We start from the raw sequence: 26,148 nt of genomic DNA, 5'->3' as shown, positions 1-26,148 counted from the left end.
AATACAAAGTTTCATAAGATGTGTTGATATGTGCGAAAACTATAAAAAATACTACATCTAAATCGAGACATGTTCAACTCAACATTGTCTCATTTCGTTATTACCGGAATCCAACTGCAAAATATTGCAATTTCTTGCATTCACGCACACTTACGTACTTAAAGTCACCTTAAAGTCAGTGTCAAATGTCAGCACATTCGTAATGTTACAGTAAAGTAACCTAGAGGGCGCAGCAGATGAAATGTTTATTGTTGAAAAAAGATTGGAAATTAAATAATAAATTCTTGTTTGAGCAACGATTAAGAATTACAACGCATTCAGAAGCAACTAATGTTTTCGACCATCAAATGTCATGTGCTCGTGGCACCCGTAGCCTCTATTTAGAAAAAAATCAGATTGTAGCTAAGATACATGGTTCAAACCCCGACAATGCCAGTTTTTGTTTTATTTTATAATTTTAGCATTCTCTTTTGAATTACTTTAAGCGTATGTTATTCTTCGAAACTAAACTTACGTGAGTAAAATATTTTCAGTATTTTAATTATTTTTTAATAATATTATGGGAAGATTTATAAAAGTATTTTTATTTTCCGATTTCAAAGGATATAAATAATGATTAAAATAATTAAAAAAAAGTCATGCATGAGGCTAATTAGGATCGCAGAATAGGTATATAAGAAGTCAACTATCGACGAAGTATAGCTGGTCAAGCAGATCTTGTCAGTAGAAAAAGGCGGCAAATTTGAAAAATGTAGGCGCGAAGGGATATCGTTCATAGAACATTTGAATTTCGCGCCTTTTTAGGGTTCCGTACCCAAAGGGTAAAACGGGACCCTATTACTAAGACTTCGCTGTCCGTCCGTCCGTCCGTCCGTCCGTCTGTCACCAGGCTGTATCTCACGAACCGTGATAGCTAGACAGTTGAAATTTTCACAGATGATGTATTTCTGTTGCCGCTATAACAACAAATACTAAAAACAGAATAAAATAAAGATTTAAATGGGGCTCCCATACAACAAACGTGATTTTTGACCAAAGTTAAGCAACGTCGGGAGTGGTCAGTACTTGGATGGGTGACCGTTTTTTTTTTTGCTTTTTTTTTTGTTTTTTTTGCATTATGGTACGGAACCCTTCGTGCGCGAGTCCGACTCGCACTTGCCCGGTTTTTTTACTGACAAGATTTGCTTGACCAGGTATAAAATAAGTTTCCAAAATTTTATTGAAATGATATACCTACATGAAATAATCAAATACAACACATTTACTTAAAATAACTTTTAAAATAAGGCATATAAAATTTCCAAAAAGATGAAACAAAATAAATAAATAAATACAAAAAGAAATGAGTCTTTGTTCGTGGTTTGAACCCTGTCATGCTGTTCAACTTGTTAGACTTATACTCAGTAGCTAAAAGCCACTAGACCATTTGACCATAGTAGACCCGGGCGAAAAATGCCTTCTTATTTAAGTAACCCATTACTGTCAAAAATATCAAGTTTGAATTGATTTGAAATATAATTTTTCATTGTCGAGTTATTGACATCCAAACGTTGCGAGCATGTTGTACTTTAAACCACTTGGCAACGTCGCACGGGGAATTCTTCTGAAAATGTATGTCCTTTTATATTTTGATATTTATGGATATATGAGGATTCTTCTACTTATGTTGCAAATTGATTAAATTATCGAGAGAAAAATGCTAATGCAAAGAAAACAAGAAATATCCGTTTCATTTCTCATGCTATTGATTCGGTTAAATTGTGTTCTAATGTATGGGGAAGACAAACTAATTATAGCCAGCCTTTTATGAATGTAGTATGATACCATAGGGTATGGTGCTTTACGCACACTAGCGTCCCTTCCCCTCCCCCTGACGCAACCCCCCCTTTTTGCATGAAATATGTCCCGGTACACAGTTTTTTACATTTTTTGAGGAAAGAATATATTTTAGGAAAAAAGTGTCAATGAAAGAAATAATCCTTAATAAATTCTTAATAAAAAAGGTCATATTCATTTTTTTTATATCATGCACCTAATTCATGTATTAGCTTGTCAAAATTCGAAATAACATAGTTTTTACTTAGGGTTCGAAACTCATTTATTATACACGGTGTAACATGAGGAAACCGAATAATTTTAACAGCGTATTCCTGATCACATTTAGAGACAAAAATGTCCTATAAACTTTTTTGAAATTCGCCTAGTTTCAGAGTTAATACCAATAAAAAAAAAACAAGTTTCTATTGTTACATCCAATCCGCATTGGGCTAGCGTGGGGACTATAGCCCAAGCCCTCTCGCGCATGAGAGGAGGCCTGTGCTCAGCAGTGGGACGTATATAGGCTGAAATGATGATGATTGTTACATAGTTCAAAACGCCTTTTTGATGGCGATGTTGTTACTATGGGATTTAGTCTAAATATCCTTATTGATATGTCAAAAAGTGACAATTAAGTAACACGTTGCAAAAACTATGTTTACCGAAAAAAAAGTAAAAATCCATGTTAACTGACAAGTTTACCAATAACATTTACTTTTTATGTACATACATATATACTCAAAAAATTAAAAAATTGCGGCCAAGTGCGAGTCGGACTCGCGTTCCAAGGATTCCGTATATTACACAATTTTTAACAATGTATTTTTTATTTTATTTATTTATTTATTTAGATTTTTAATTCAGGGAACAAGGCCCATATTACAAATACCTTACAGACTAACATACATATGTATTTTATAAACTTAAAACTAAACATTATTTATGCGAAACGTGAGTGAAATCTTTAAAAAATCCGTAGGAGTCGGATCAAAAACTGTAATTAAGTCCGACTCACGCTTGACTGTACATTTCTAATAGGTTTTCCTGTCATCATAGACCTATTTTATGTATTTTTTCAAAATTTTAAACCTAGTAGTTTCGGAGATAAAGGGGGAGGGGGGAATAGTCATTTTTTGCCTATTTTCTTGAATAACTTCTAAAGTGTTTATTCGAAAATTATAAAAAATATATATTTGAGATTCTTACAATAAGCTCTTTCATTTGATATGTAACATGATATAGTTTGAAATTTTTTATTTTTTAATTTTTTCATTTACCCCCCAAAAGTGGCCCCCATGTTTAAAATTCATTTGTTTACAAACTTACATATGTGTACCAGATTACAACTTGATTGGTCCAGTAGTTCCGGAGAAAATCGGCTGTGACAGACGGACAGACAGACAGACGCACGAGTGATCCTATAAGGGTTCCGTTTTTTCCTTTTGAAGTACGGAACCCTAAAAACAATAAAAAAAATTGTTTTCGGCGAAATTGACCTAAACTCATACAAACATTTTTTCCTTCTTTTAATTTGACCTCAGAAATAAAATCTTTCGCATTTCTTGAGGACACCTTGTATAATAAGTGTTATAAAATGAATATATAACCTTTTTTACTAAGAATTTAATAAGGAACTATTTCTTTCATTGACACTTTTATCCTAAAATGTATACATGAGGTCAAAAAAAGGAAAAGATGTAATATGTGTTTAGGTCAATTTCGCCAAAAAAAAAATTTTTTTGGTTTTTTTTTTAATTTTATGAATGAATTTGTATATAAAAATTGTCACTTAAAATGGTTTTTTTTTTTCGTAAAACTTAGTTTTTGTAAAGTGTTACTTGTCACTTTTTGACATATCAATAAGGATATTTAGACTAAATCCCATAGTAGCAACATCGCCATCAAAAAGGCGTTTTGAACTATGTAACAATAGAAACTTGTTTTTTTTTTATTGGTATTAACTCTGAAACTAGGCGAATTTCAAAAAAGTTTATAGGACATTTTTGTCTCTAAATGTGATCAGGAATACGCTGCTAAAATTATTCAGTTTCCTCATGTTACACCGTGTATAATAAATGAGTTTCGAACCCTAAGTAAAAACTATGTTATTTCGAATTTTGACAAGCTAATACATGAATTAGGTGCATGATATAAAAAAAATGAATATGACCTTTTTTATTAAGAATTTATTAAGGATTATTTCTTTCATTGACACTTTTTTTCCTAAAATGTATACTTTCCTCAAAAAATGTAAAAAACTGTGAACCGGGACATATTTCATGCAAAAAGGGTGGGTTGCGTCAGGGGGAGGGGAAGGGACGCTAGTGTGCGTAAAGCACCATACCCTAAGGTATCATACTACATTCATAAAAGGCTGGCTATAATTAGTTTTTCAAAAAGCACAATTTGACCGAATATATGAAAGAGGGTCATTGTTGTTGTAAAAGGTGTGCAGGAAATGATACGTTTCTGCACTAGAGCAGTTTAGGTTCCAATTACAAGTACGATTTTATTATTCTTTTTACAATAAGCAATTGAAATTTGGGTATAAATGGATTTGTTATACAATTTCCATTCTGATATTTGACTCCCCATTCCATAAATTACTTTTGGCCAAATTGTTAATTGAAAATACCTACTCTCAAAAATACCTACTCTCAAAAATACCTACTATAAAAATGTATTTAAAAAAACACATGCATTTTACTTTCCTCGTATGCGAAATGAAAAGTAGAGTGTTTTAACTCGGGTGAAAGGCAGCATTTTTGAAAAAAAACCAGGCAAGTGCGAGTCGGACTCGCGCACGAAGGGTTCCGTACTATAATGCAAAAAAAAACAAAAAAAAAAGCAAAAAAAAAAACGGTCACCCATCCAAGTACTGACCACTCCCGACGTTGCTTAACTTTGGTCAAAAATCACGTTTGTTGTATGGGAGCCCCATTTAAATCTTTATTTTATTCTGTTTTTAGTATTTGTTGTTATAGCGGCAACAGAAATACATCATCTGTGAAAATTTCAACTGTCTAGCTATCACGGTTCGTGAGATACAGCCTGGTGACAGACAGACGGACGGACAGCGAAGTCTTAGTAATAGGGTCCCGTTTTACCCTTTGGGTACGGAACCCTAAAAGTATCATCTACTAATGTTATTGTTATGCACAAGCAGAAGATATTATAGAATCTTGTTTATTTACAAGAAGATGACATTTTTCTCCACATACCTATAGTAACAGCACCAGTCATGGGACATTTAAGAAGAAATTTGGAGTATTTATGATATTTCCCTTATACATGTAACTGGTCTACCGCTTAGCGTGTTAAAAGATGAAAGTCCTATCCGTCTTTCATGTTTTAGGCGTGTTGTATCAAAGATATTGCAATGAGTTTCCACATACTTAACAAATTAAAACTATGTTTTTTTCTTCTCCAGTCATGGACACCAAAGCTCCAGTAATGGGCCCCCAGTAATGGACGTGGATCCAGTAATGGGCCCCCTATAATGGACATTGCTCTATCAGTATAAAATATTGAAATGGGGTATAAGTTATGGCAAAAAAATCAATTTTTGGTATAAGCTTTTATCGATGAATGTATTTTTCTTTCCACAGCCAATTATTATTGTATTAGATCCATCGAGACAATTCTAATATACCTAACACAATTAGTTAGGGTTTATTTCGATAAAATTCCCATGGCCACCTCCTGTCTCCATCATAAGATCAGGTCGATGTTATCATATATAATATTGCATTATCATCAGATTTGCATACTTAATTACGTACTTACAAAAAAATTCAATTGTATCGGAAATCGAAAAGTGGCTCAAATTCAGTTACCAAAATTTGACCCACACAAACTAACAGGGCAAGTTAAATAAAAGTTTGGAAAAACGATATTAATTTATGCGAAGTCCGAGAATACCTCCTGGTTGACGTATTTCGTAACTACATTTTACTTCTGTATTGTTTAAACATGAAATTATGCCATGGCAAGCATTATAATGTCAATTGTCCCATTATAGGAGGCATGCAGTTTTACAGCTCCTATAATGGGATTGGGCCAAATACCACTATTTTTTTTACATCTGTGGAGTCACAACATAGTGTGTTGTATACATTATCTCATGGTAAATGCAATTAACAAAACACATTCTAGTTTTCATCGAGTATTAATTAATTAAAATTTAATAAATTAACTCACCTCTCTTAGCGAAGTTGTTAAGAATTCGTAGTGGTATTTTTTTTCAGTGACACGACAACTTTTGGGTTGACGCCAATTTCTTAAAAAATAACCAAATTTAATGAAACTTTAAATTGAAACAGCTCTAAGACTCATATTTATGATAATATACAGACAGTGTTTATAAACTATTTTTAGATACTTATTTTAGAGGATTTGTGGTTTTTTGTCCCATAACTGGTTCCACGTCCATTATAGGGTCCACTACTATATATATTTTTGAGAAAAATATAGCTAGGTATTTTAGTTTAAAAATCATTGTTACAATAAATATAGGCTTTTCCAGAGAACATTTACCGAAACGAAAGCAGAATTCACAAGGGTTTTCGGTGGACGACCGTAACGCGAATGATTGTTTGGACTGACCTTTCTATAAATATATTAATGTATTTTATTGTGTAATAATCATAATAATTATTAAGTTATATTAAATCTGGGAATGAAATTATATCAGAAAGGAGATTCTTAAATGAGTAGGTATACTCGTAACATGCTTTGTGCATTAAATATACCTCCCTCTATTGAGTGAAAATAAAACAAAATACACAGGTAATCTGTGTTGCGGTTTTAAAGTGCCATCTGTTACACCTTTGACAAATTAAAAATGATTGCTTGTCAAATGAAGTCGCCATGTTAGAATTACACCGATACTATAAGCATCACTCACACAAACAAGCAATGAGGCAAAATTTTACCAATATTCAAAGGCTTTTTTCTTAATAATTTTAATCAAAATCTAGTATTTTTTTACGTTCTGCGAAGACAGAAATATATATACTACCCAAACATTACATATACAAGTGAAGAAACCCTATATAATAGGAGCTAGGGTGCCAAGAAAGTTGTATGAAAATCGAGCAAGGAGAACCACCTTAATGTAGTATTGAACCAAAATTATAATACTTATTTTACCAATGTTTTCGGGAATATAAAAGGCAAATTTGATACTAAATCTGTGAATATCCCGTTTTATTCAATCCGATTTTAAACAAATCGGAGACGAGCGGTAGCGGTTATGCCATTCATTTTAAAATTTGAAGTTAGTATTGATGTTAATCAAAACAGAATTTCAACAGGATTAGATCACATCCGTTAATCTACGTTCAATGATAAATCACGATTTGTTAGCGCAGAAATTTGGCGCAATGTATGTTGTATTCGATTGGCTTACGCTGGATTCAAACATTAAATGTTAGAACATTGTTGTAACATAGGCATTGTGAAGGAATTGTTTCGTATTTGGATCTGTTTAGCACTTCCACAGTTTTATGTAAAATCTTTCATATAAAATCTGTCTCACTTTAGACCCATATTTATTTATGAACTCCAGACTGCGAAAGTGTTAGAATTGTTATTTGTTGAACAGGGTTTTCGGTTTGGGCTGCGCTACTTACACACATACTTATAAAACACCCGTCATGAATAAGAAATTTAATATCGAAAATTTCAAAACTTGGGAAGATATCGCTAATGATATTATTAATCTAATCGATGCTCGAATTAATACCATTGCAAATAGTCTTGCCTTGTAAAAAACGATTTAGGGTGAATTTTTGAACTTTGAGCTGTCAAAAAGCTTAGAATACACCCTGTAGCAAAATTAAATTGGAAAATATATTGTAGTTAGAAAACTTGCACAATTATTTATTATGAAATGAATTTATCCATTTGTCTGGTGCAATATAGCGTAACTAAGAAGATTCTACCTTTAGAAAACTAGATGGTATGTATCTCTTTTTTCTTATGCGGTGACTATAGCACTTTTCAAAACCTGAGATGTTTCGACAATAGTTTGGATTTATGAAATATTCCACTAGTGAGAACAAATTTTACTAATAAGTTATAATATTGTTGTCGCAAACTTTATGTATCATTTCATTAAAATAATGTCGAGCCTCACCACTTACTATTGTGATACTGCTAACTGTCTGCATCAAATATGTTGATAAAACATCATACCTAAACATGTTGGGTGAAATATAATCAAGTCAAACTAACAGTTATAGGGTTTTTTGTAAATAGATATATTTGATGACGACACTAACATGTATATCCTAAGCATTTCTTATCTAATAGAAATAAAACTAGTTGATTACAGCTATTTTAATGATATTACTCAAACAGTATTACTTTAATACACTAGCAGAATATCACAAATTATCTGTTTACCACGATGCGAGGCTGCACATTCCGCATAAGACGTATTAAATCAGTTGATGTTATTTTACATTTGTATGTGATTGTACTCTTTTAATAAAGTGATATATTTTTATTGAACTTTTTTTTTCTCTTGTAACCCCATTTCCTTCTTGATAAGTTTTGAAATACATTTCGAGCCTGCATCATAATGCCAAGGGATCCTAAGCGGGTAGTAGGGGGTGCGAGAGGATTAGTGCGTCGTCGAAGCACCACAGTCGAGCGAAACAAGCACCATTGTTATCACAGTTAACTAATTAACTATTTTTAATCCTTATTCCAATGACACAAAGGTATAGTAATTATTAAAGGACAGTTAGGTTAGGCGGTACATTATATTAGTCTTCGTTCTTGGTGTACTGCTCCATATCCGGCGTGGGCTGGCACGGAAACCAGATCTGAGCCGTGAACAGCGGGTAGTAGGGGTGCGCGCGGACCTGGACGTTGTCGAAACGCCAGAAGCGGGGGCCGCGGAAGAAGTACGTATCTGTAACATAATATAAACCAACTATTGTACGTTCAAATGGTGGCGAGAGACCGACTCGACTACGTATCAACTATTTTCTACTCCAAGAAAATGTTTAGTAAATATAGAAGATAAAAAAATACGGTCGAACTGATAACCTCCTCCTTTACTATCCATAGTACTACTACGCTGCGTGTATCCTCACTGTTGTAGCTGCATGACGATATTTACATTTCAGTTTGAAAATAGGTGGAAAATAGTCATTGCAAGCTATTTTATTGGAGGGTAGATTTATAACTTTAATTGTAAAATAAAAATAAATGGGACTTGGAAAAAGTCTGCAGCGGAAGCGGATTTGATAGCCCACGCAGTGCAAGAGTCATTTATAAGTACGTCATAATTTCATAGAAGCATGACGTTTAAAATATCACTTTTACTGCGTGGGCTATCAAATCCGCTGCAGACTATTCTTGGTCTGACTCTATCTAGTGCAGTCTTGGCGCAAAAGTTCCCATTCTTATACAACAATTTCAATATTCTCGTAATGTCTGCAATTGTGGAGGACTACTTACCTCCCTTCCAAATAATAGCGGAATCCACAGGGTATGGGAGGTCTCTCCATGCTGACATGCTTTTAGGGTACCTGTTGAAATGACTAATATCAGCTAATATGTTACCTTACGGAGTTACGGCTAATAAAATAAATAAAAATCATTTATTTCAGAAAACAGGTTCCATAATATGGTTACTCGTAGTAACTCTTAACTTAACATATAAGTCTGGTTATACAGATTACTACATTAGGTATGTACTAGTAGAGACACATCAACTATTTAAGTTCTGTGGTCCCGCCACTGATAGATTTTTAATGGTGGTCTTAAGTGAAAGTAAGACCATATTACTCTGAGGAGTGGCCGCTGCTGGGGCAGAAAGCTCCAATTTCATATAATAGTATGAAAAATTAAACTTGCCTAGAACATTGAAGTTTGTGTCATTTCAAATTGCAGGGAGTGGAGAGGTAGCGAGTCATTTACCCTTTATCCATAGTCCAGGTGTCCTCATTGAACCGCCAGAAGCGCTCAGAGTCTACAAGGTACGTCTTATTGTTGTAGTTGGACAGGAAGACCGTAGTCAGCTCCCGCAGGCGTCCGGGCAGGCGGTAGTCTCGGAGCCGGCCGCGCTTGATCAGGCGGAAGTTTGGCCCGAACTCCCAGTACTGCTTGTCTGTAAGGTTTTTGTGATTGCACTCGGCGCTTATAGCTTAGTGTAGTTTGGCAAGCCATTTACGTCAATAGAAAAACGGCAAATTTATAAAATGTAGGCGTGTGTCCTCCATAGAAAATTTAAATTTTGTGCCTTTTTCTACTGACAAAGTGGGTGAAGTGAAAGTTTAAATCAGTGTTTGACAAAGTGGGGTTGCCAGAGTATACCTAAATTGTGCATGCTACTTGCAATAGCAGCCTAGGCCTTTACTTGCTCCGGTTACTTGTACAAGCACACTCAATTGGCTTGCGTGCAAGTAGCCTGCGTATTTACTTTGCTCCAGATATAAGCGCCACGTGCAAATAATATAACGTAAGTAAATTAAGGCACAGGCTGTCAAGTAGCCCGTGCCTTTATTATTGTAAATTGATATTCTATATGTATGTTATTTGCCGTAAGCACAAATGCAAACCATGAAGTAGTCATTAAACCAATATCAATAAATTCACAAGTGGCAACACGGCCGCTTTGGGGAATAATCTATACTTACCGAGTAATGTTGCCAGTTTATGTTAAAAAAGTGGTCTGAATATTTTTTGAAAATGCTTTTGAAAAAGTACGGACACAGATTGTTATTCTAAATTACCTTTGAATATGACGATGTTTCCATTCCGTTTCTCGTAAATGGTTCTAACTACGTCGACGTGTTCTGGAAGGCCAATGAATACATCGTGGAAGCGCTTCGGATACCCCGGATCAATTTCCTTACGCTCGCTGAGCACCCACATCCACTGTGAACAACGTTTTTTTAATCGTGGACGAAGTAATTACCATAATTTAAGACTTTTAGGTAGGTATTACATACTTAGAAAATCTGGACTTGGTCCTCTATTATTAACCATCATGATCGCTATAAGTTAAAATCAACGTTATTATTTAAGTACTTATATCGGTTTAAAATATGTCCACTCCTGAAAACATGACACAAAGAGAGGGCATGTACTGCTCACATCTATAATCCTCACGGTTCCCTACCTGTTTTGGAACCTTCAATGGTTGTGTCCTCTAGTTCGTATTCTGTATTCAACCTTTCTGCCCCAACGGTCAAAGGATATATGAGCGATAGGCTCCACCCCGCCCACATACGAAGACCGCCTCGCGTTAGATGCGGAAAACTGCACGCGGCTCCAGTGTGCAAGTGGGTCTTCGCTATAGATAGGTAGGTACGTGCGTAGCGCTGTCTCTCTCATATCACATCGTCATCCTTCTCCGTGTCCAGGCGAACTATGAGTCAGGTTGATCTTACCTCCTCTTCGAAAACATAGATCTTCCCCTGCAACACCTGAATAGTGTCGAAGTTGGTGTAGCACAGGTCGGGGACGTCCTCCTCATCAGTGACGCCAGGGTCCAGGGAGAACCGCGGCGCCATCGGGTCCTCTGTTTGTACTGTGAGAGCGGAAGTCGCGGCTTGCTGGTCTTTCACTGTAATAAGAGATATTGGATGCCACATATAATACGAATCGCAATTGCGCGTTGAGTAAAAATAAGTTGCAATGTACAAAGAGAGGTGACCACCCGCCTGCAAACAGATTTCTATGCAGCACCCCCCTCTCTCTGCAGCTGACCGTACTTAGATGTGATTCATGCGATCACAATACAATAACAAACTCAGGCGAGACAGATTTGGGAAGTATAATGAATATATTCACGACCAAGTCATACCCATACTTATTTTCCAAGCTACGTTGTTCAGATGATGTACGGGAATCTTCGGGTTCGGATTTAAGGGTTGTAAAACATTTGAAAACGTATGAAGTATACTAACTGTAAAGCGCCCGCATGCCCAGAATATCGTCCTCGTACAGGCTCTGCACCCGCGCCCGGTAGTACGGGTACATGACCGACGACCTCACGTCCGAGTGCGCCAGCCCGAGCGCGTGCCCGATCTCGTGGACGGCTGCGGCGAAGAAGTCCGTTGACTCCTCGTCTTCCTCGTCCTCGGCGGGGTACTCGCTCCAGATCTACGGAGATGGAAAATTTCGCATTATTGACTGCATTATTATCGGCCGTTGAGAGACATAGAAGTTTCAGCTCAGCTGGACGTGTAGGACACGTCTAGCGAAGTCAGAAATCCCTTATACCCTATTACACTCACCGGAGTTGAACATATTACGTTAGAAAAACAGAATTGAGTTACTTAAAAAGAAGTTAGTACCTCATCATCGTCAAAATGCAGATCACCGAGCGGAGGGCAGAAGGCGTGCGCCACCACCTGCCCTGGGCCGTCGAATGGAGACCTGTAACATTTGTATTTATCAAATGAAATGCGCGGAGTCTTAGCTATCAGCTGTTTTACAAGACACTGGACTTACCCGTCCCCGTGGTCCAAAGTGACGAAAGAGACCTCAATGTCGGCCTTCCCTGTGTCCAGGCGAGTGAAAGTGAGCCCGGCGTGCGGCGCCCACACCGCTAGCGCGGCTGCCATCTGCCGTTCCACTCGGTGCTTCTCTAACGTTCTAGAGCCGTTGAGCACCCTAAAAAACGTAAAGAAAGTCAAGTAATACACTGCCAATATTGGATCAAGCATTGACTTTGGTATTTGCATTGCCCTGGTGATAGATAGAACTTGTGTAGGTAAGCGTGTAAAATTCCGCCGTAATATGGCAAATTTATTAATTTGCTTACCTGTACGTAATTTGTTTCTTGGTCCATGCTTCTCGTGTGACGTATCGTCTTGATCTGGACGATGTGGTAATGATATCTTTGACGCCACACCTTTTTTTCTTGAACAACTAAAAATACAAAAGCTTGGTTAGCTTTTAGGTTAATTTGGTGGTTTAAGGCAAGACAAAACCAAAATTTCGTAGGTTCTAGTTGAAGCGCTTTGCTTCAGAAAGAAAACCTAAATAGGTAAATTGGAATAATCGTAAGATTTTAGCTGAGGTTAATGAGTGAAATGGTAATCGCGTTTGACTCGTAGGTTGAACGAATCCGAAAGAAAAAAAGATTAGTAAGAGCTCACTTGGATACGTGTGATGACTGATGACAGAGATGACACAGAGAGGTTACCCTTGTACAGCTTCTTATTGGCTTATCTTTAATTATTCAGTTTTAAGCCACACGACACACCTAACTATTTTCTACCTTCTCTGGCACTAACTTGTTTGGTGGCATTGTCGATGACTCCGCTCGGAGTGAGGCCAGCGAACGCCTGCATCCGCCGCACCGCCTCGGTGATGGAGAGCGGCGTGTAAGAGAAGTCCAGAGACGATGACCCTTCGGCTACTTCTGGCAGGTAACCGTATCGCTTCATGAATGACACCTGCAATTAACAATTTAAGTAAGTAGACTGGCTATAACTATTCACTTATTTACTTCCATTGGTTATTAAAATACTCTGCTGCTTTGTTACATTAAATGATAATGAAAAGCTAACTGGGCCTACTCCTAACTGCGAAAGGATATGACTCAAATAATACTTACTCATAATTCTCATAAATGTAATTGATAAAGTATCAATATTTACTATATTTACACACATTTTTTCTTCACGTATGTACGATATCCCTATTTATAATTGGCGCTGAAGTAAATACGGTTACCTACTGATAAAAGACACACTGACCTCTTCCTCCGTAGGCCTAGCATCCTCAACATAGATCGTCCGACACTTCACAGAAACAACCAGGAGCAGACATAACAGCAGACATCTGCCCATGGCGACGGGACACAAAGCACTGATACCACAAGTGATGCACTCCAGTGACCTTTGACTGCAGATAGTGGCTAGGAACCGATTTGGTTATTGCCCTTAAGTCCATGGCCGTATGCAGACGTTTTGTTTATTTTCTAAGCATCGTCGAAGGTCTTGTAGAGAAACCTTTAGTAACATATAAGTACTTATCTACCTAAGATCTACTTAGCAAATGAAACTCGATTCACAATCTGACGGGATCAGAAGTTCCGGTTCCCGTCTAATCGGTTTTATCGAAGCTCTGTTTGCCTAATCTATCTATTGCTCTCCAATTTAAAGATATCCGAGCCAGGATCTCTACCGGATTAACCGGATCTCTCGAAAACTTACATTGAGATTGTCTTAATTTTCCAACTGCAATAAGTTCATGAACAGTTTGTGAATTGCAGTTTAGCTCCAATTTTTTTTGAAGAAACCGTCCTGAAGACAGTCCTTATTTCACTCCCTAGCATTGAACCTCATTTCTAACCACCTTTCCATGACTTAGTGTACGTCTCTTTAGTGTCAAATATGGGTTGTCATTGGAAAACGACATTGATATTTCGCTAATTTCGTAAACAAAAAGCGCTTACGAAATAATTTAGATTTTTGGGTTAAAAAGTACTTTTAGAAACAATGAGCAAGGAAGAATCCAAGATCAAGGAAGACAGTAAGGAGAAGTTTCATTCGGTTCCGAACGTGCGTCCGGATGGCGGGAAGAATTCTGAAGATAGGAGATTGTACAGCTTGTCTCTCTCACAGATACGGAAACACTCATCACAATTTTCCGACTACCACCACAAGCCGTCGCCTTTTGTAAGATTTGCATCAGCACCAGCCATTGCCGTCTAATTGCTACGACCCACGACTCCATATATATGTATATACAGGGCGTCCCACGGCTATGCCACATGGAGGGAAAGTACCCTAAATATTGTAGATGGAACATTTTACTGAAAGAAGACATTATTTTAATTTAAAAAACAACTTAAACTGCATTCATAAATTTTTAAATAATTACATGGTTGAACCGGGAATCGAACCCGCCGCACGAGAAAAAAAATCACCCTGTAGCTTTATCATACCGATCGAAAGGCTTGATCATAAGGATTATTTTTTTCTAAATAACATAGTGTCGGAAATAAAAGGAAACCCATGAATTTTAACATTTTTAATTCAAAATTAATCAATTTAATTTATCAAATGCTCAAAATGTAGTCTCATTCTGTTGAATACAAAGCCGCACTCTTTTGATTATTTCGCTAAATTTCACATCAAATGTTAAAATTCATGGTCGTCATTCATTTCGCAATCGCTGATATATTTTCTGAGAATTCCTTTCTTGTGATATGAAGAAAAAATTTATTCCAGAGCCTCCGGTGGATAACGGGCTGGAATCCGAAAGCGGGCGTGATCAATCTTAACTCACGCGGCAGCACCACGGTGTTCTACGCGGCATGCAACTGCGGCATCCTATACAACTGGACCACCAATCAGATGAGGATCTTGCAGGGACACGTAATTAATGAGTCATTTAATTACTACCATTTGTGCATACGTTTACGGAAAGCCTCTTTTCTTTAAAATACGTTTTATATAATGTTAATACAGGACCCGGGTACCTATGTCCTTAAACTACGTCCAAGACCACCGGTGGACGGGCAGCAGCGTCCCTCAAATTCGGTGTACCTACTCGACTGCGATCGCCAACCCGCCTGCCAAGCGTGGCGATTATGGCATTCACCCCCCATAAAAGGGGGAGGCCTATGTTCAGCAGTGGACGTCTTATGGCTGAGATGAATGTTAATACGTTAACGATTGATTTTGGTGCGACATACTAGGTGTCGGTTGCACAAAACCGTCTGTGTCCGTTAAATCGCTCGCAAAATTTTATCGTCACCCCATACGTTTACGGAAAGCCTCTTTTCTTTAAAATACGTTTTATATAATGTTAATACAGGACCCGGGTACCTATGTCCTTAAACTACGTCCAAGACCACCGGTGGACGGGCAGAAGCGTCCCTCAAATTCGGTGTACCTACTCGACTGCGATCGCCAACCCGCCTGCCAAGCGTGGCGATTATGGCATTCACCCCCCATAAAAGGGGGAGGCCTATGTTCAGCAGTGGACGTCTTATGGCTGAGATGAATGTTAATACGTTAACGATTGATTTTGGTGCGACATACTAGGTGTCGGTTGCACAAAACCGTCTGTGTCCGTTAAATCGCTCGCAAAATTTTATCGTCACCCCCAGCGTTGATCAGTCTGGCAATCGTGGTTGGTACAACTGGCCCTTAGTCCAGCGTGCTATTCTGGTCTGGTGAAAATTTTAATATCTTGCTATTTATCTCCATTATTTACTTTGCCTTTAATGGCGCTGAACTCCAAAAGCCATATTTTAGTCTTATCAAAATGAAGGCAACCTAAAGTTACTTGTAGAGGCATATGGTGAACTGCATCGCAGCGGACGGCGACGGCAAGTGGCTGGTGACATCCGACTCCGGTCCTGAGAATCTCATCACCATCTGGGACAGCGACGACTACTTCCCGAACAAGACCTACTTCCTCCCACATGGCAACATGCGGGTATCAAAGGTGGCTTTGAGCCAGGACTCGAGGTTCATGCTGACGCTGGGATATCATGAGAAAACTGCGATTTTTTGGTGGATTTGGTCGTCTGGGCAAGATGAACCTCATGGTAAGATTGGTTTGATTTATTCGTATCTTGTTTCTGAGCCCAAAGTCAAACGAAATCAATGGAATAATTTAATACAGTAGAATTAATTTTACTGGTTTTAGCTGCCCTAGATGTCGACATACCTAAAGACAGTGTTTTGGCTATGGAATTTAATCCGGATAACACTTGGCAGTTTGTGCTTATGACAAAAACTGACATTTGGATCGGACTTTCTCAGGTAGGTACATTTCTTCAATATTTCAACGATTTTATTGTGCATTTTAGTAAATATTCATTCGATCGAATTGGCATCAATCACACCGCGGTTCCGACTCTATTAGGTATATGTTTTAGAAAATTTTCGTCATGGAGAGAGGTCTTCTCAAGGAAACAGATGATTACGAGTTAAAAATTCGAATGATAGAGAAAAAACCAGAAATAAATATGACATTTGGGAAGCTAACTTGCTTCACGTTCGTGAGCATCACCTCACAAATCCTGGTGGGCACTTCCAGGGGGGCTATACACGTGAACGGTTATACTATCGAGTACCAGGAGAACATCGGACCTAAGAGTTTCGAGCTTTTAAAGTTCGTGAAAGCGCTGAAGTTGGAGGATAGTAAGATAAATGTTATAAGGAGTATTGATGGGTAAGCGCTATTTTTATGTAATTGTTTTTCCCCTCTTGAAAGCCAATGATACTGTTAGAGCGAGCCATTGACATTTGTTTACAATGTTAAGTAACTTATTCGTGAACCTTACTGCAAAAACATAAGCTGCTAGATAGCGTCGCTGTTAGTAATTACCATTTTAAGTTTTAGTTTATAGGTATAATAAATAACTGAGATACTATCAGGTTACGAATTATTAAAAGACTTATAGGCTGTCCCCTTGTCCAATTTTACAATCTTTTCAATATATGGACTTCCAACGGATTTGTCATTCAAGATAAGATCCACCACCATCAAAACCAAAAAAGTCCAAGGTAATTCTACTGTCGAGATAAGCCGGCTACATACGTAACGATAAATCGTAGCGATTAAATTGTGCAGTCCGAACTGCGACAAATCGTTGTCGATTATCGTAACGATTTGTCATACACACGGTAGATAAAACTGCGCAGTTCGGACTGCACAGTTTAATCGCTACGATTTATAGTTACGTGTGTAGCCGGGGTTATTTTCCCAGGGTGATAGTGACGGGCAACAACGGTGGTCAGATCCGCTTCTACGACGAGCAGCTGAAGCTGCTGCACTGGCTGCAGGACCTGTCGGTGGACCGCGTGCGTTCCATCAGCTTCAACATCTCTCCACGGAGCTACAAAATCATTGATCTCAAATGTTAGTCTTGTGTTAAATTGGCTTAGACCAATCAGTAAATTAAATGAATGAATAAAGGTGAACCGTTAGAAGCAGGTAAGTAATACCTAATAGTCCTACCAACACTAACAGCCCCAACTTACGGTAAATTACAGTACAGTGCTTTAATACTGATAATGTTTAAACCCTTTTCCAGGCCGCACAAGGTTTTCCCAAAAAATTCAAATATAGACGGACCAAGAAAAATCTGCATTTGATAGCCCACGCAGTGCAAGTGTTATTTATACGTCCTAATTTCATAGAAGTTTGATGTTTAAAATAACACTTGCACTGCGTGGGCTATCAAATCCGCTGCAGACTTTTCTTGGTCTAACTCTATATTCCAATTAATCTGTTATCACATTTCTCAAAAGTTCATTTTAATTTGAACCTTAAATCGGAATGCTAAAGTTCAAATTCTACACGTGGTCGATAACTGGAAAAAGGTTAGGCAATGATCTTGTTTGTCAGGCGGAAAACCAAAGAAATGTCCTTGTTGGGAAAAAGTGGAGATAGAAAGGGACCCGGTGACGGGGATGATACGCCAGAAGCTGATCAAGAAGAACCTGCCCACCGACGCCACCACCAGCGGCAGGACCTTCTTGGTTCGGGACTTCATCGTCAGTAAGTTCTGTGCAGTAACCATCAAGAATTGAGTGGGGTTTTGAAAAAACCATCGACTTGCACCAGCAACTTAAGTTAATTGAGATCCGTAGGTAATCCCAAAGAAATGTTTCACAAATTCCAGCAATAACATAAAACAACTTTTTGGTACACTTTGGAACTTATTCCATGTTTTTAGGGTTCCAAAGGGTAAAACGGGAACCTATTACTAAGACTTCGCTGTCCGTCCGTCCGTCCGTCTGTCTGTCACCAGGCTGTATCTCACGAACCGTGATAGCTAGACAGTTGAAATGTTCACAGATGATGTATTTCTGTTGCCGCTAAGTATAACAACAAATACTAAAAACAGAATAAAATAAAGATTTAAATGGGGCTCCCATACAACAAACGTGATTTTTGACCAAAGTTAAGCAACGTCGGGAGTGGACAGTACTTGGATGGGTGACCGTTTTTTTTTGCTTTTTTTTGTTTTTTTTTTTGCATTATGGTACGGAACCCTTCGTGCGCGAGTCCGACTCGCACTTGCCTGGTTTTTATTGAAGCATTCTGGTTTGACATACAGATTAAATTTTCTTTTACAGCTACCGGCAATCAAGGAATTGGTTTCGTTGATTTTGTGACCGAGAAACTTGTCACGATATTGGATTACAGAGTCTCTCCGGCATTGTGTGTGACGGTGCACCCAGAAAAGTGAGTCTTTAATATAAAAATCCCATAACGTTGATGCCATGGAAGAACATGGATGACTTTGATCTTCAGTTCGCAGTGTTCTTTTTATAGGTATAACCGTCACTCTCAATTGATAGATCTAATTCTTCCGATTGTTGATTTTCATGATATGTTTTCGCAGACCATACGTGTGCCAAGGTTTCGCAGACGGCGTTCTCGACCTATTGAACTTCTCTCAACACAAATTGTTCGCAAGGATAGAGTTAAGAGAACATTACAAGGTCGTTGTGCCGCCCAATGACGACTCTATAAAGTGCGAGTATGGAGTACACAAGCCGGAGTTGTCGGTGACCTGTTTGAAGTATGCACCATCGGGTGAGGTTTTTGGTTGAGGTTCTTTTGGCGCTCTGAGGACGCAACGCAATAAATGTAGGTATCTCTTCCAATAGCAACTTTTTGGTAGATCCACTGGCGCTAATTCTAAGGGCTATTTGCACCATCCCACTAACCCGGTGTCAACCCGTTAACCCAGTGACAAATTGTACTGGTAACCATTGTAACTCCAGATTTAACCAGTTAACTCCAGGTTAGTGGGATATTGCCAGTGGCGCTAATAGGTAAGTAGTTGCGGATGCATCTAAAATTAGATGCATGTGAATTCGTTTCCTCGTCAGTCGCTCTTGGTGTACGCCTTCCATCTGCCCGAAATGATCGTATATTTGACCTCCTAGTTATGTTGCAGGCTTGCATTTAGCTTGTGGCTTGAACACCGGACAACTGTTGTTCCTCGACCCAGTCACCATAAAGATCCTGACACAACCGTTTCATGACACGCAGCATGCGATCGAGGACATCTGTTACTCCTGCGACTCTCTGACGCTTGCTTTCTCCGTGAGTTTTGCATGCTTGTATTTCGCGATCTTAACAGCACCAGCTAATATTTCCTCGACCGACTCAACTCGCAAGCATACGAATGGCTATTTAGTCTCTTCCGCGTTGGGAGTAATTAAAAAGGTAATTCAAATGCTCGACCATGATGTGTTAGGTTCGGTTGGGTGGATTGTGGATAGCTCTCATCATCGATAATAACATGTCTAACGACTTGGCGGCAGTTTGAGTAGCCAAAATTCGAAAATAGGCTCCTTGTTTTCAGTGTAGGCCTTTATTTTCGGGATTATTCCGGACTGCTAGATGTACGAGTATCTACGAATTCTGCCTCACAACCTAGTTTCTCAACCAAACTTCGCAACCGTTTTGTTTCATAAAACTGGCAATTCAAGAACCCGAATTGGATAGTTTAGTTAGACGCTGGATCACAATATCTATTTTATGTCTGTCTGTGTCGTAGGATGCCGGTCACACAGTATGCGTGTACAAGTACGACTGCAAGGTGTTAGTTTGGAGGTTCATCGCCAAACACCGCGCGCACTACAAGGACATCACTGCGGTATTCTTCACGCCCATGATGAATGATAATGGGGACTACAAGCTTTTCTCTCTGGGCGCGGACAGGATCATGGTCGAGTATGACATTGGTATGTATACATGTAATGGGGAGGGGGGAATCAACTTTTTTCTTGTCACTTGTTGCCATGGTTTATACGGTCTCTTGGGTCACTTTAAAATACTAGTTATATATTTCATATTTAAATATTTTAAATGAACAAAACTTGTTTTTTTGGTAGTTATCTACTTAGACGATATCTACTAAGCATGTTAGTACAGCAGATTCTAAGAAACTATGCTACTATATTGACTCCTGGCTGATGGGACAGAATAACAACAGCCCAACTACCCAACCGATTGACTAACCCAACTAAAAAAGAAACAACACGTTGACCCTAATCTCAATTTCCTGAATTAAAGACTAAATTGTCACTTACATACTAGGTATATATTTCTTTGAACTGGCGCAGTCGGTAGGACACAAACCTCCTAAGCCCCCATTCGCACGACAGCTTACTCCACGCGCGTTAAAAAGCGCTTGAATCTGTCCACACTCTAAATTCGACTTAACGACCAAGGCTTAAAGTCGAAAATCCAACAACGCTTGATAAAAAGCGCCACCGCTGTCGTGTGAATACATACATGGTTATCTATTTGTGTCATTCGAACGCTTTTTTAACGCGCGTTGAAAAAGCTCCCATGCGAATGGGGGCTAAAGAAATTTTTTTTTTCACCAGGGCATCACCATCAGCCATATTCTAATATTACCACACACTGCTAGGCAGGTTCTTCTACTGGACTATAGGTCGAGATCAACGTATAAACAGTTGACTAACCATTGGTCGACATATTTTTTTTGCAATAAATTATACGAAGTCAGTCAATAAATAATGTGGATGACGGTACACTTTTACATTTTTTCGTAGGAGCCAGTTCAGGAGAGCACCTGGAAGTACTTAGTCTGGATCGTATAGATCAGACGGCAGTTCCGCTCGCCGGATTTTATTGGCCCACACCCAAGGAGGTGGATGCTGAGACTCAGCGTGCAGACCTGCCTCTGATTCTTGTGGCCAATGACGAGGTACCTATTTATTGAACTGAATGATGTATATCTGCTGTCTTCCGATGATGTTGAGTTAGTGCACAAAGTCTTTTTCATGAATCCTTGTCTTAGTCTTAGGGCCAGTTGCACCAACCTCGTTTAACGGATTAATTAACGTCAATCAGCAGTGTAGTATGAAAGTTCCCATACAATAAAATTTAGCGAACGCTTTAACAGTGACAGACGGTTTGGTGCAACTGACCCTTACATCAGTAATCCTCTCCGCCCCACAAGGTGGGGCGCGACCCGAGACAGCCTCCGCAGCCGGAAGGCGGAAGAGGCCTCTCGCACCCCTTCAAAAGGGTGCCGAATGACTACACTACTAGTAATCCTACATATTCTATCTACCAATCCTCCGCTCTGTTAAATCACATTTCATGCCTTCATACATATAGGTAATGTAATGAGAAAGCGCTCTCTTCGGTACGCCGCGTTTGTTCTTTATTCCATGCTCTATTCTAATGTCAGGCATTCTACTTTTTCTGACTGTATCATAGTCTGATGCCTTTTTACCAGTATAAATACAAGATCATGAACTACGCGACGACAATGACCCTGGCCACGGTCCTCGGGCCGCGCTTCGAAAGCCCCGTCTCCAGAATGCAGCTGGTCTCTAGGAAAGAAGAGCAGAACGTGCTGGAGTACATCCTCTTTGCCACCAACAACGTTATCGGGCTGCAGAAATTACCGCTAGATGGGAATCCTTGGAAGCATGTTGGGATACTTGGACATCCCATACAGGTATGTTATAACGGTTCGATAATCAAACTAACTCACCAAGTGACCATTTAGCATTTGACTTGCGTTGCGTTGTTACTATGTCAAGCGCCACTTCAAGTATAGGTACTCGTAGAGTCGCACAACAAGGCAAATCATCCTAAGCGCTCTTATCGAGCAGACTATACTCATGCAAAATGTGTACGTTTATAATACGTAAATTTGCTATTGCCTCTGTATCACAAGGTTTTTTTTCCAGATTACTGACATGTGTTATCGCGAAGACCTAGGAACGCTTTTTACTCAAGGAGCCAGAGATATATGCATGTGCCAGTGGGCTGCCAACTACAGGTACACATTTCGTATAATAAACGTCGTACGTTAAAATATAACATGGCTAAGATGTACAATCTCTCACTTTGATTCCTTCCTATTCTTCAGGGCAGTGGACAGTACATGTCAGCAAGGTGGCGGAGATCTCGATCCATACTACTGCCTGATCGAGAACGGGCGCCCTGGCTGGCTGTTCCAGGAGATACGCGACTTGTTCTACTACATTCAGATACTGTGTCAGGGCACCTTCTCTCCCACAAAGCGGACGGTGAAGGATTACATACCGATCGATTCGTTGCCGGACCTTATGAGGGCTCTTGGATTCTTTCCTTCTGAATACGAGGTTGGGAACTATTTTCCAATACAAAAGAATAAGTAACTATAGACACGGATTTATTTCCCGCTATACTTTATGAGAGTTCTTGATGTTTTATCTTTGTCTTCCTTGCTGTCTCTTGAGAATAAGCTCAAATAAAGATCTGCCCTCTAGTGTATTCAAACTGAATTTCTAACTTCTTACCTATTCTAGGTAGAGAACCTCCTAATCGAAGCAAAGTTCAAAGTGTATCAGCCGGCGCCCTGCGCCGAGGTAGACTTCGAGGAGTTCGTAAAGCTGTATCTGAACCACCGTCCCGCGTTCGGAGAGGAGCTGGGGAGGGTCCGCAACGCGTTCAGGACCTTCGCGGCGCTTGACAAGGAGAATTATGTGATGAGCAGAGATGAGTTTGTGGACATGCTCGGGAGTTACGGTAAAATTATAGTATACCTACTTTAGTTGCTTCAAATGTTGCACACCGTAAAGATCCGTTCAGTTGTTTTTGAATTTATCGCGAACATATCTACACAGAAACAGACAGACGCGGCGGGGGACTTCGTCTTATAAGGTGTAGTGATGCATTAAGGATCGATGGTGAGACGTCTTCCTCAGACTTCCGCAGTTAAGGAACATTTAAGAAAATTACCAAACATGGTGCTTTCAGGAGAGTGCTTCTCTCGCGAGCTGAGCTGGTACCTGCTGTCCATCCTGTTGGGGCACAGCTTCGAGGACCGCGCCAGCATGCCTGAGGATGACTTTTCCTTCTTGCCCGAGGTACATTTACTTCAGCTGTCAATTATAAGGGTTCAAAATTAAAGGGTAAATTTTGTGTAACAGTAAACTGTACATTCCAAAGCACCATCTTTTATACCCGTTATGTTTAGCGTATTTTTTGTCGCCCACAATATATTTCCATTTCCACAGACTATATCACTTCGTGACCTCCTAATAAACATCATGGGCATACAGGAAGTGGAACTGTCAGGTGACCAGTTCTCGGCAAGAGAGTCTGTAGGATCGTCCTGGGGCTCATCGGTCACCGGCACCTCTGATGACAGGGAAAAAAACAACTAACTTATATTCCGTATTGTCTTATTACAAATAAAATCTCAATCTTTCACATTTGTTTTCTGTACATAGAAACGTGACTTCAGTTTAAAACTAAATACTTTGTCTTATGAATTATTTTGACAAAACAGAAAACCTTATTTGGGTCATAATTACACATGTTCGCGTCTTTCCTGTAGACATCGCAAAGTTTAGAGAATTAAATTTTGAACTGCATTCTACAAAGGATATAGTTTTCCTGGTCCTTAACTTGGTGTTTTGTCTACAGAATGATCTTTTTCTGAAATGTGTTAGACCCATTCTTTTGAATGGGCAGATAAAATACAGACCTTGATATTAATCTCCCAAGTTTGCTATGCATAATGTGTTTGTGTCTTTATGATACACTATAAGTTTTTACCTATTACACATATTTAATATTATGATTAGTCAATAGTGCCCTTCTAAATCCTGATTCATGAATCTGTATCCTCATTCTAAAAAGAAAATAATTTACCCGACGCATGTCTTACACTAACAAATAAGTTACAGATATTGCTATTTTGTACTTGTGCTTAAGAAAAGAAAATTTTATAAATTTTATTTTTAATACCTAAAATACAAGCCTAGCATTAAAATTTGTATGTATACACTTTTATATAGTTAATATTAAGTCACATTTTCGTTTATTCTATTAATAGTCATTAAATTTAGACCACATATTATCAATGTTAGATAACATGAAATTATAACATTGGTGACTTGTAATTCTTAAGAACAGCTTCATATTTAAACACATCAATGATTTACTCAATAATTTAAGTAGATATTTACAAATAATTCATACATATTTTAGTCACCATTTATAACTAACATAAAACATTTGTCTGTTTTCTAGCATGTGAGTGTGAAAGAGACAATTTTTTTATGCCTGGGATAAATGATGGACAGCTAATTATGGTATAAAATGCGGTTAAAATGCAAATAAAAATGTTAAGCTGTAAAATAGTGTTGGCCAAACCTATCAACAATAAAACAACTCTTAGCACTTAAAGTAAGCTGCCGAGTTGCCTGCAAGCTCACCTTGCTCACAAGTATCATGTATGGCAGCATTTATATAAATAGTATTCACAGCACAGACATTAAAACAATAGAAGTAAATGTTAATATCAAATAGCACTGCTTAGCCATCACTAGTATGACTAACAAAAGTTGAACCAAGCAAAATCAGTTTTATGGCAATTCAATTGGTAAGCATCCATTTTATGCCAGACTGAATTTGCTTGGTTCAACTTTGATTAGCCAGACTCCACCAGCCTGTTGCAATAGTCCTTGCCTCTGAGAGGCATTTATTTGTTGAGCTTGCCTCAATCAGTCTTTAACCGTTTCGCCGGTGTTGTGGTGCCACTGCTTTGCGAGTTTGAGTCCTCTGAGAAGTTCATGTGTGTTGAAGTGAACTCTGTAGGGCCCTGGGAGTCACTCACAGTTGAGAAACCTGGAAAAAAACATGTTTAGTGTGGCTATAAAATATCTACCAATTTTTATATGAAAAGACTTTCACACTAAAAGTTAAAATATAGATATCATGTAACACTAAAAAAGTGGAATTATAGAAGGCACAAACTTTATTTATGCCTCAAGTAGTTTAAAAAAAACTTACAAGTGTTAGAATCCTCGGCCATTCCGAAGTTGGAGTTGGATGAATCGTGCATCTTTTTGGGGGTCAACGTGTTTTCCTTATTATCTCGCTTGGCCGCGTGCTTCTTCTTCTGCTCGTTTGTTGATATTGGCACCCATTTATATATTTTCATGGTTGTTTCCCCTATCGTCACCCATTTCTTTTCCCTGTGGAATATTTATTTATGTTAGGATAATACATATATATCGTAAAAAAGGTTTAGAAAAAATTATGCCAAATGCGTACCAATGGCGAACTTTTTCAACAGCTTGCATGACTCTTTTGATGTCATCTTTAACACGGTTTCTAGTTTCGGCGCGTACGGAACGAGACATTGTACTAAGAGTTAGTAATAATATAAACTGTAATTATTAAGTTATAAGTTAAAATAAATTTAAGTAAGTTTCTTAATTCAATGTCGTTTAAAATCATCCGCACAAGGCTTCACTTCACGAATTTCGCCATCCATTATGGTTTACGGAGGGAGGGGGTGAAGGACGTCGCCGGGAGGATGAATAATGAAAG

At 38.6% G+C, this 26,148-nt stretch overlaps 3 protein-coding genes across 3 annotated transcripts; 1 reads left to right on the top strand and 2 right to left on the bottom strand.

Moving 5' to 3' along the window:
- Positions 1-7,649: 7,649 nt before the first annotated feature.
- Positions 7,650-13,700, bottom strand: LOC134664944 (matrix metalloproteinase-2-like). Its single transcript, XM_063521671.1, has 11 exons — positions 13,548-13,700; positions 13,083-13,244; positions 12,608-12,714; positions 12,295-12,456; positions 12,138-12,219; positions 11,748-11,943; positions 11,229-11,404; positions 10,569-10,713; positions 9,754-9,943; positions 9,292-9,362; positions 7,650-8,740 (listed from the first exon to the last, which is right to left on the bottom strand). The coding sequence occupies exons 1-11, from the start codon at positions 13,638-13,640 to the stop codon at positions 8,592-8,594; spliced, it is 1,533 nt and encodes a 510-aa protein (XP_063377741.1). The 5' UTR covers positions 13,641-13,700; the 3' UTR covers positions 7,650-8,591.
- Positions 13,701-13,789: 89 nt separating this feature from the next.
- LOC134664942 (cilia- and flagella-associated protein 251-like) lies at positions 13,790-24,018 on the top strand. The gene is made up of 18 exons (XM_063521662.1): positions 13,790-14,471; positions 15,027-15,173; positions 16,096-16,354; positions 16,456-16,571; positions 16,688-16,983; positions 17,522-17,673; positions 18,163-18,315; positions 18,897-19,005; positions 19,166-19,359; positions 19,727-19,875; positions 20,333-20,519; positions 21,357-21,511; positions 22,049-22,273; positions 22,509-22,600; positions 22,691-22,925; positions 23,112-23,331; positions 23,563-23,672; positions 23,823-24,018. The coding sequence occupies exons 1-18, from the start codon at positions 14,292-14,294 to the stop codon at positions 23,970-23,972; spliced, it is 3,129 nt and encodes a 1,042-aa protein (XP_063377732.1). The 5' UTR covers positions 13,790-14,291; the 3' UTR covers positions 23,973-24,018.
- LOC134664948 (B-cell CLL/lymphoma 7 protein family member A) lies at positions 23,974-26,082 on the bottom strand. Its single transcript, XM_063521678.1, has 3 exons — positions 25,870-26,082; positions 25,606-25,790; positions 23,974-25,440 (listed from the first exon to the last, which is right to left on the bottom strand). The coding sequence occupies exons 1-3, from the start codon at positions 25,956-25,958 to the stop codon at positions 25,313-25,315; spliced, it is 402 nt and encodes a 133-aa protein (XP_063377748.1). The 5' UTR covers positions 25,959-26,082; the 3' UTR covers positions 23,974-25,312.
- Between the last annotated feature and the right edge of the window lie 66 nt (positions 26,083-26,148).

The sequence above is a fragment of the Cydia fagiglandana genome, chromosome 6 (genome assembly GCF_963556715.1).
Source record: "Cydia fagiglandana chromosome 6, ilCydFagi1.1, whole genome shotgun sequence".
Taxonomy (NCBI): Eukaryota; Metazoa; Arthropoda; class Insecta; order Lepidoptera; family Tortricidae; genus Cydia; species Cydia fagiglandana.
The sequence above is the reverse complement of the archived record's forward strand: the minus strand, read 5'-3'. Positions and strand labels throughout refer to the sequence as shown.

Excerpts from the sequence above, each read along its gene's own strand:
- LOC134664942 (XM_063521662.1), top strand. The coding sequence starts at position 14,292 with ATGAGCAAGGAAGAATCCAAGATCAAGGAAGACAGTAAGGAGAAGTTT. Across the intron at positions 20,520-21,356 it reads CATGGTCGAGTATGACATTG|GAGCCAGTTCAGGAGAGCAC; the intron begins GTATGTATACAT and ends ATTTTTTCGTAG. Across the intron at positions 23,673-23,822 it reads ACTTTTCCTTCTTGCCCGAG|ACTATATCACTTCGTGACCT; the intron begins GTACATTTACTT and ends CCATTTCCACAG.
- LOC134664948 (XM_063521678.1), bottom strand. The coding sequence starts at position 25,958 with ATGTCTCGTTCCGTACGCGCCGAAACTAGAAACCGTGTTAAAGATGAC. Across the intron at positions 25,791-25,869 it reads GTTGAAAAAGTTCGCCATTG|GGAAAAGAAATGGGTGACGA; the intron begins GTACGCATTTGG and ends AATATTCCACAG. Across the intron at positions 25,441-25,605 it reads GGCCGAGGATTCTAACACTT|GTTTCTCAACTGTGAGTGAC; the intron begins GTAAGTTTTTTT and ends GTTTTTTTCCAG.
- LOC134664944 (XM_063521671.1), bottom strand. The coding sequence starts at position 13,640 with ATGGGCAGATGTCTGCTGTTATGTCTGCTCCTGGTTGTTTCTGTGAAG. Across the intron at positions 12,715-13,082 it reads TCGACAATGCCACCAAACAA|TTGTTCAAGAAAAAAAGGTG; the intron begins GTTAGTGCCAGA and ends TTGTATTTTTAG. Across the intron at positions 9,944-10,568 it reads AAACATCGTCATATTCAAAG|ACAAGCAGTACTGGGAGTTC; the intron begins GTAATTTAGAAT and ends AAAACCTTACAG.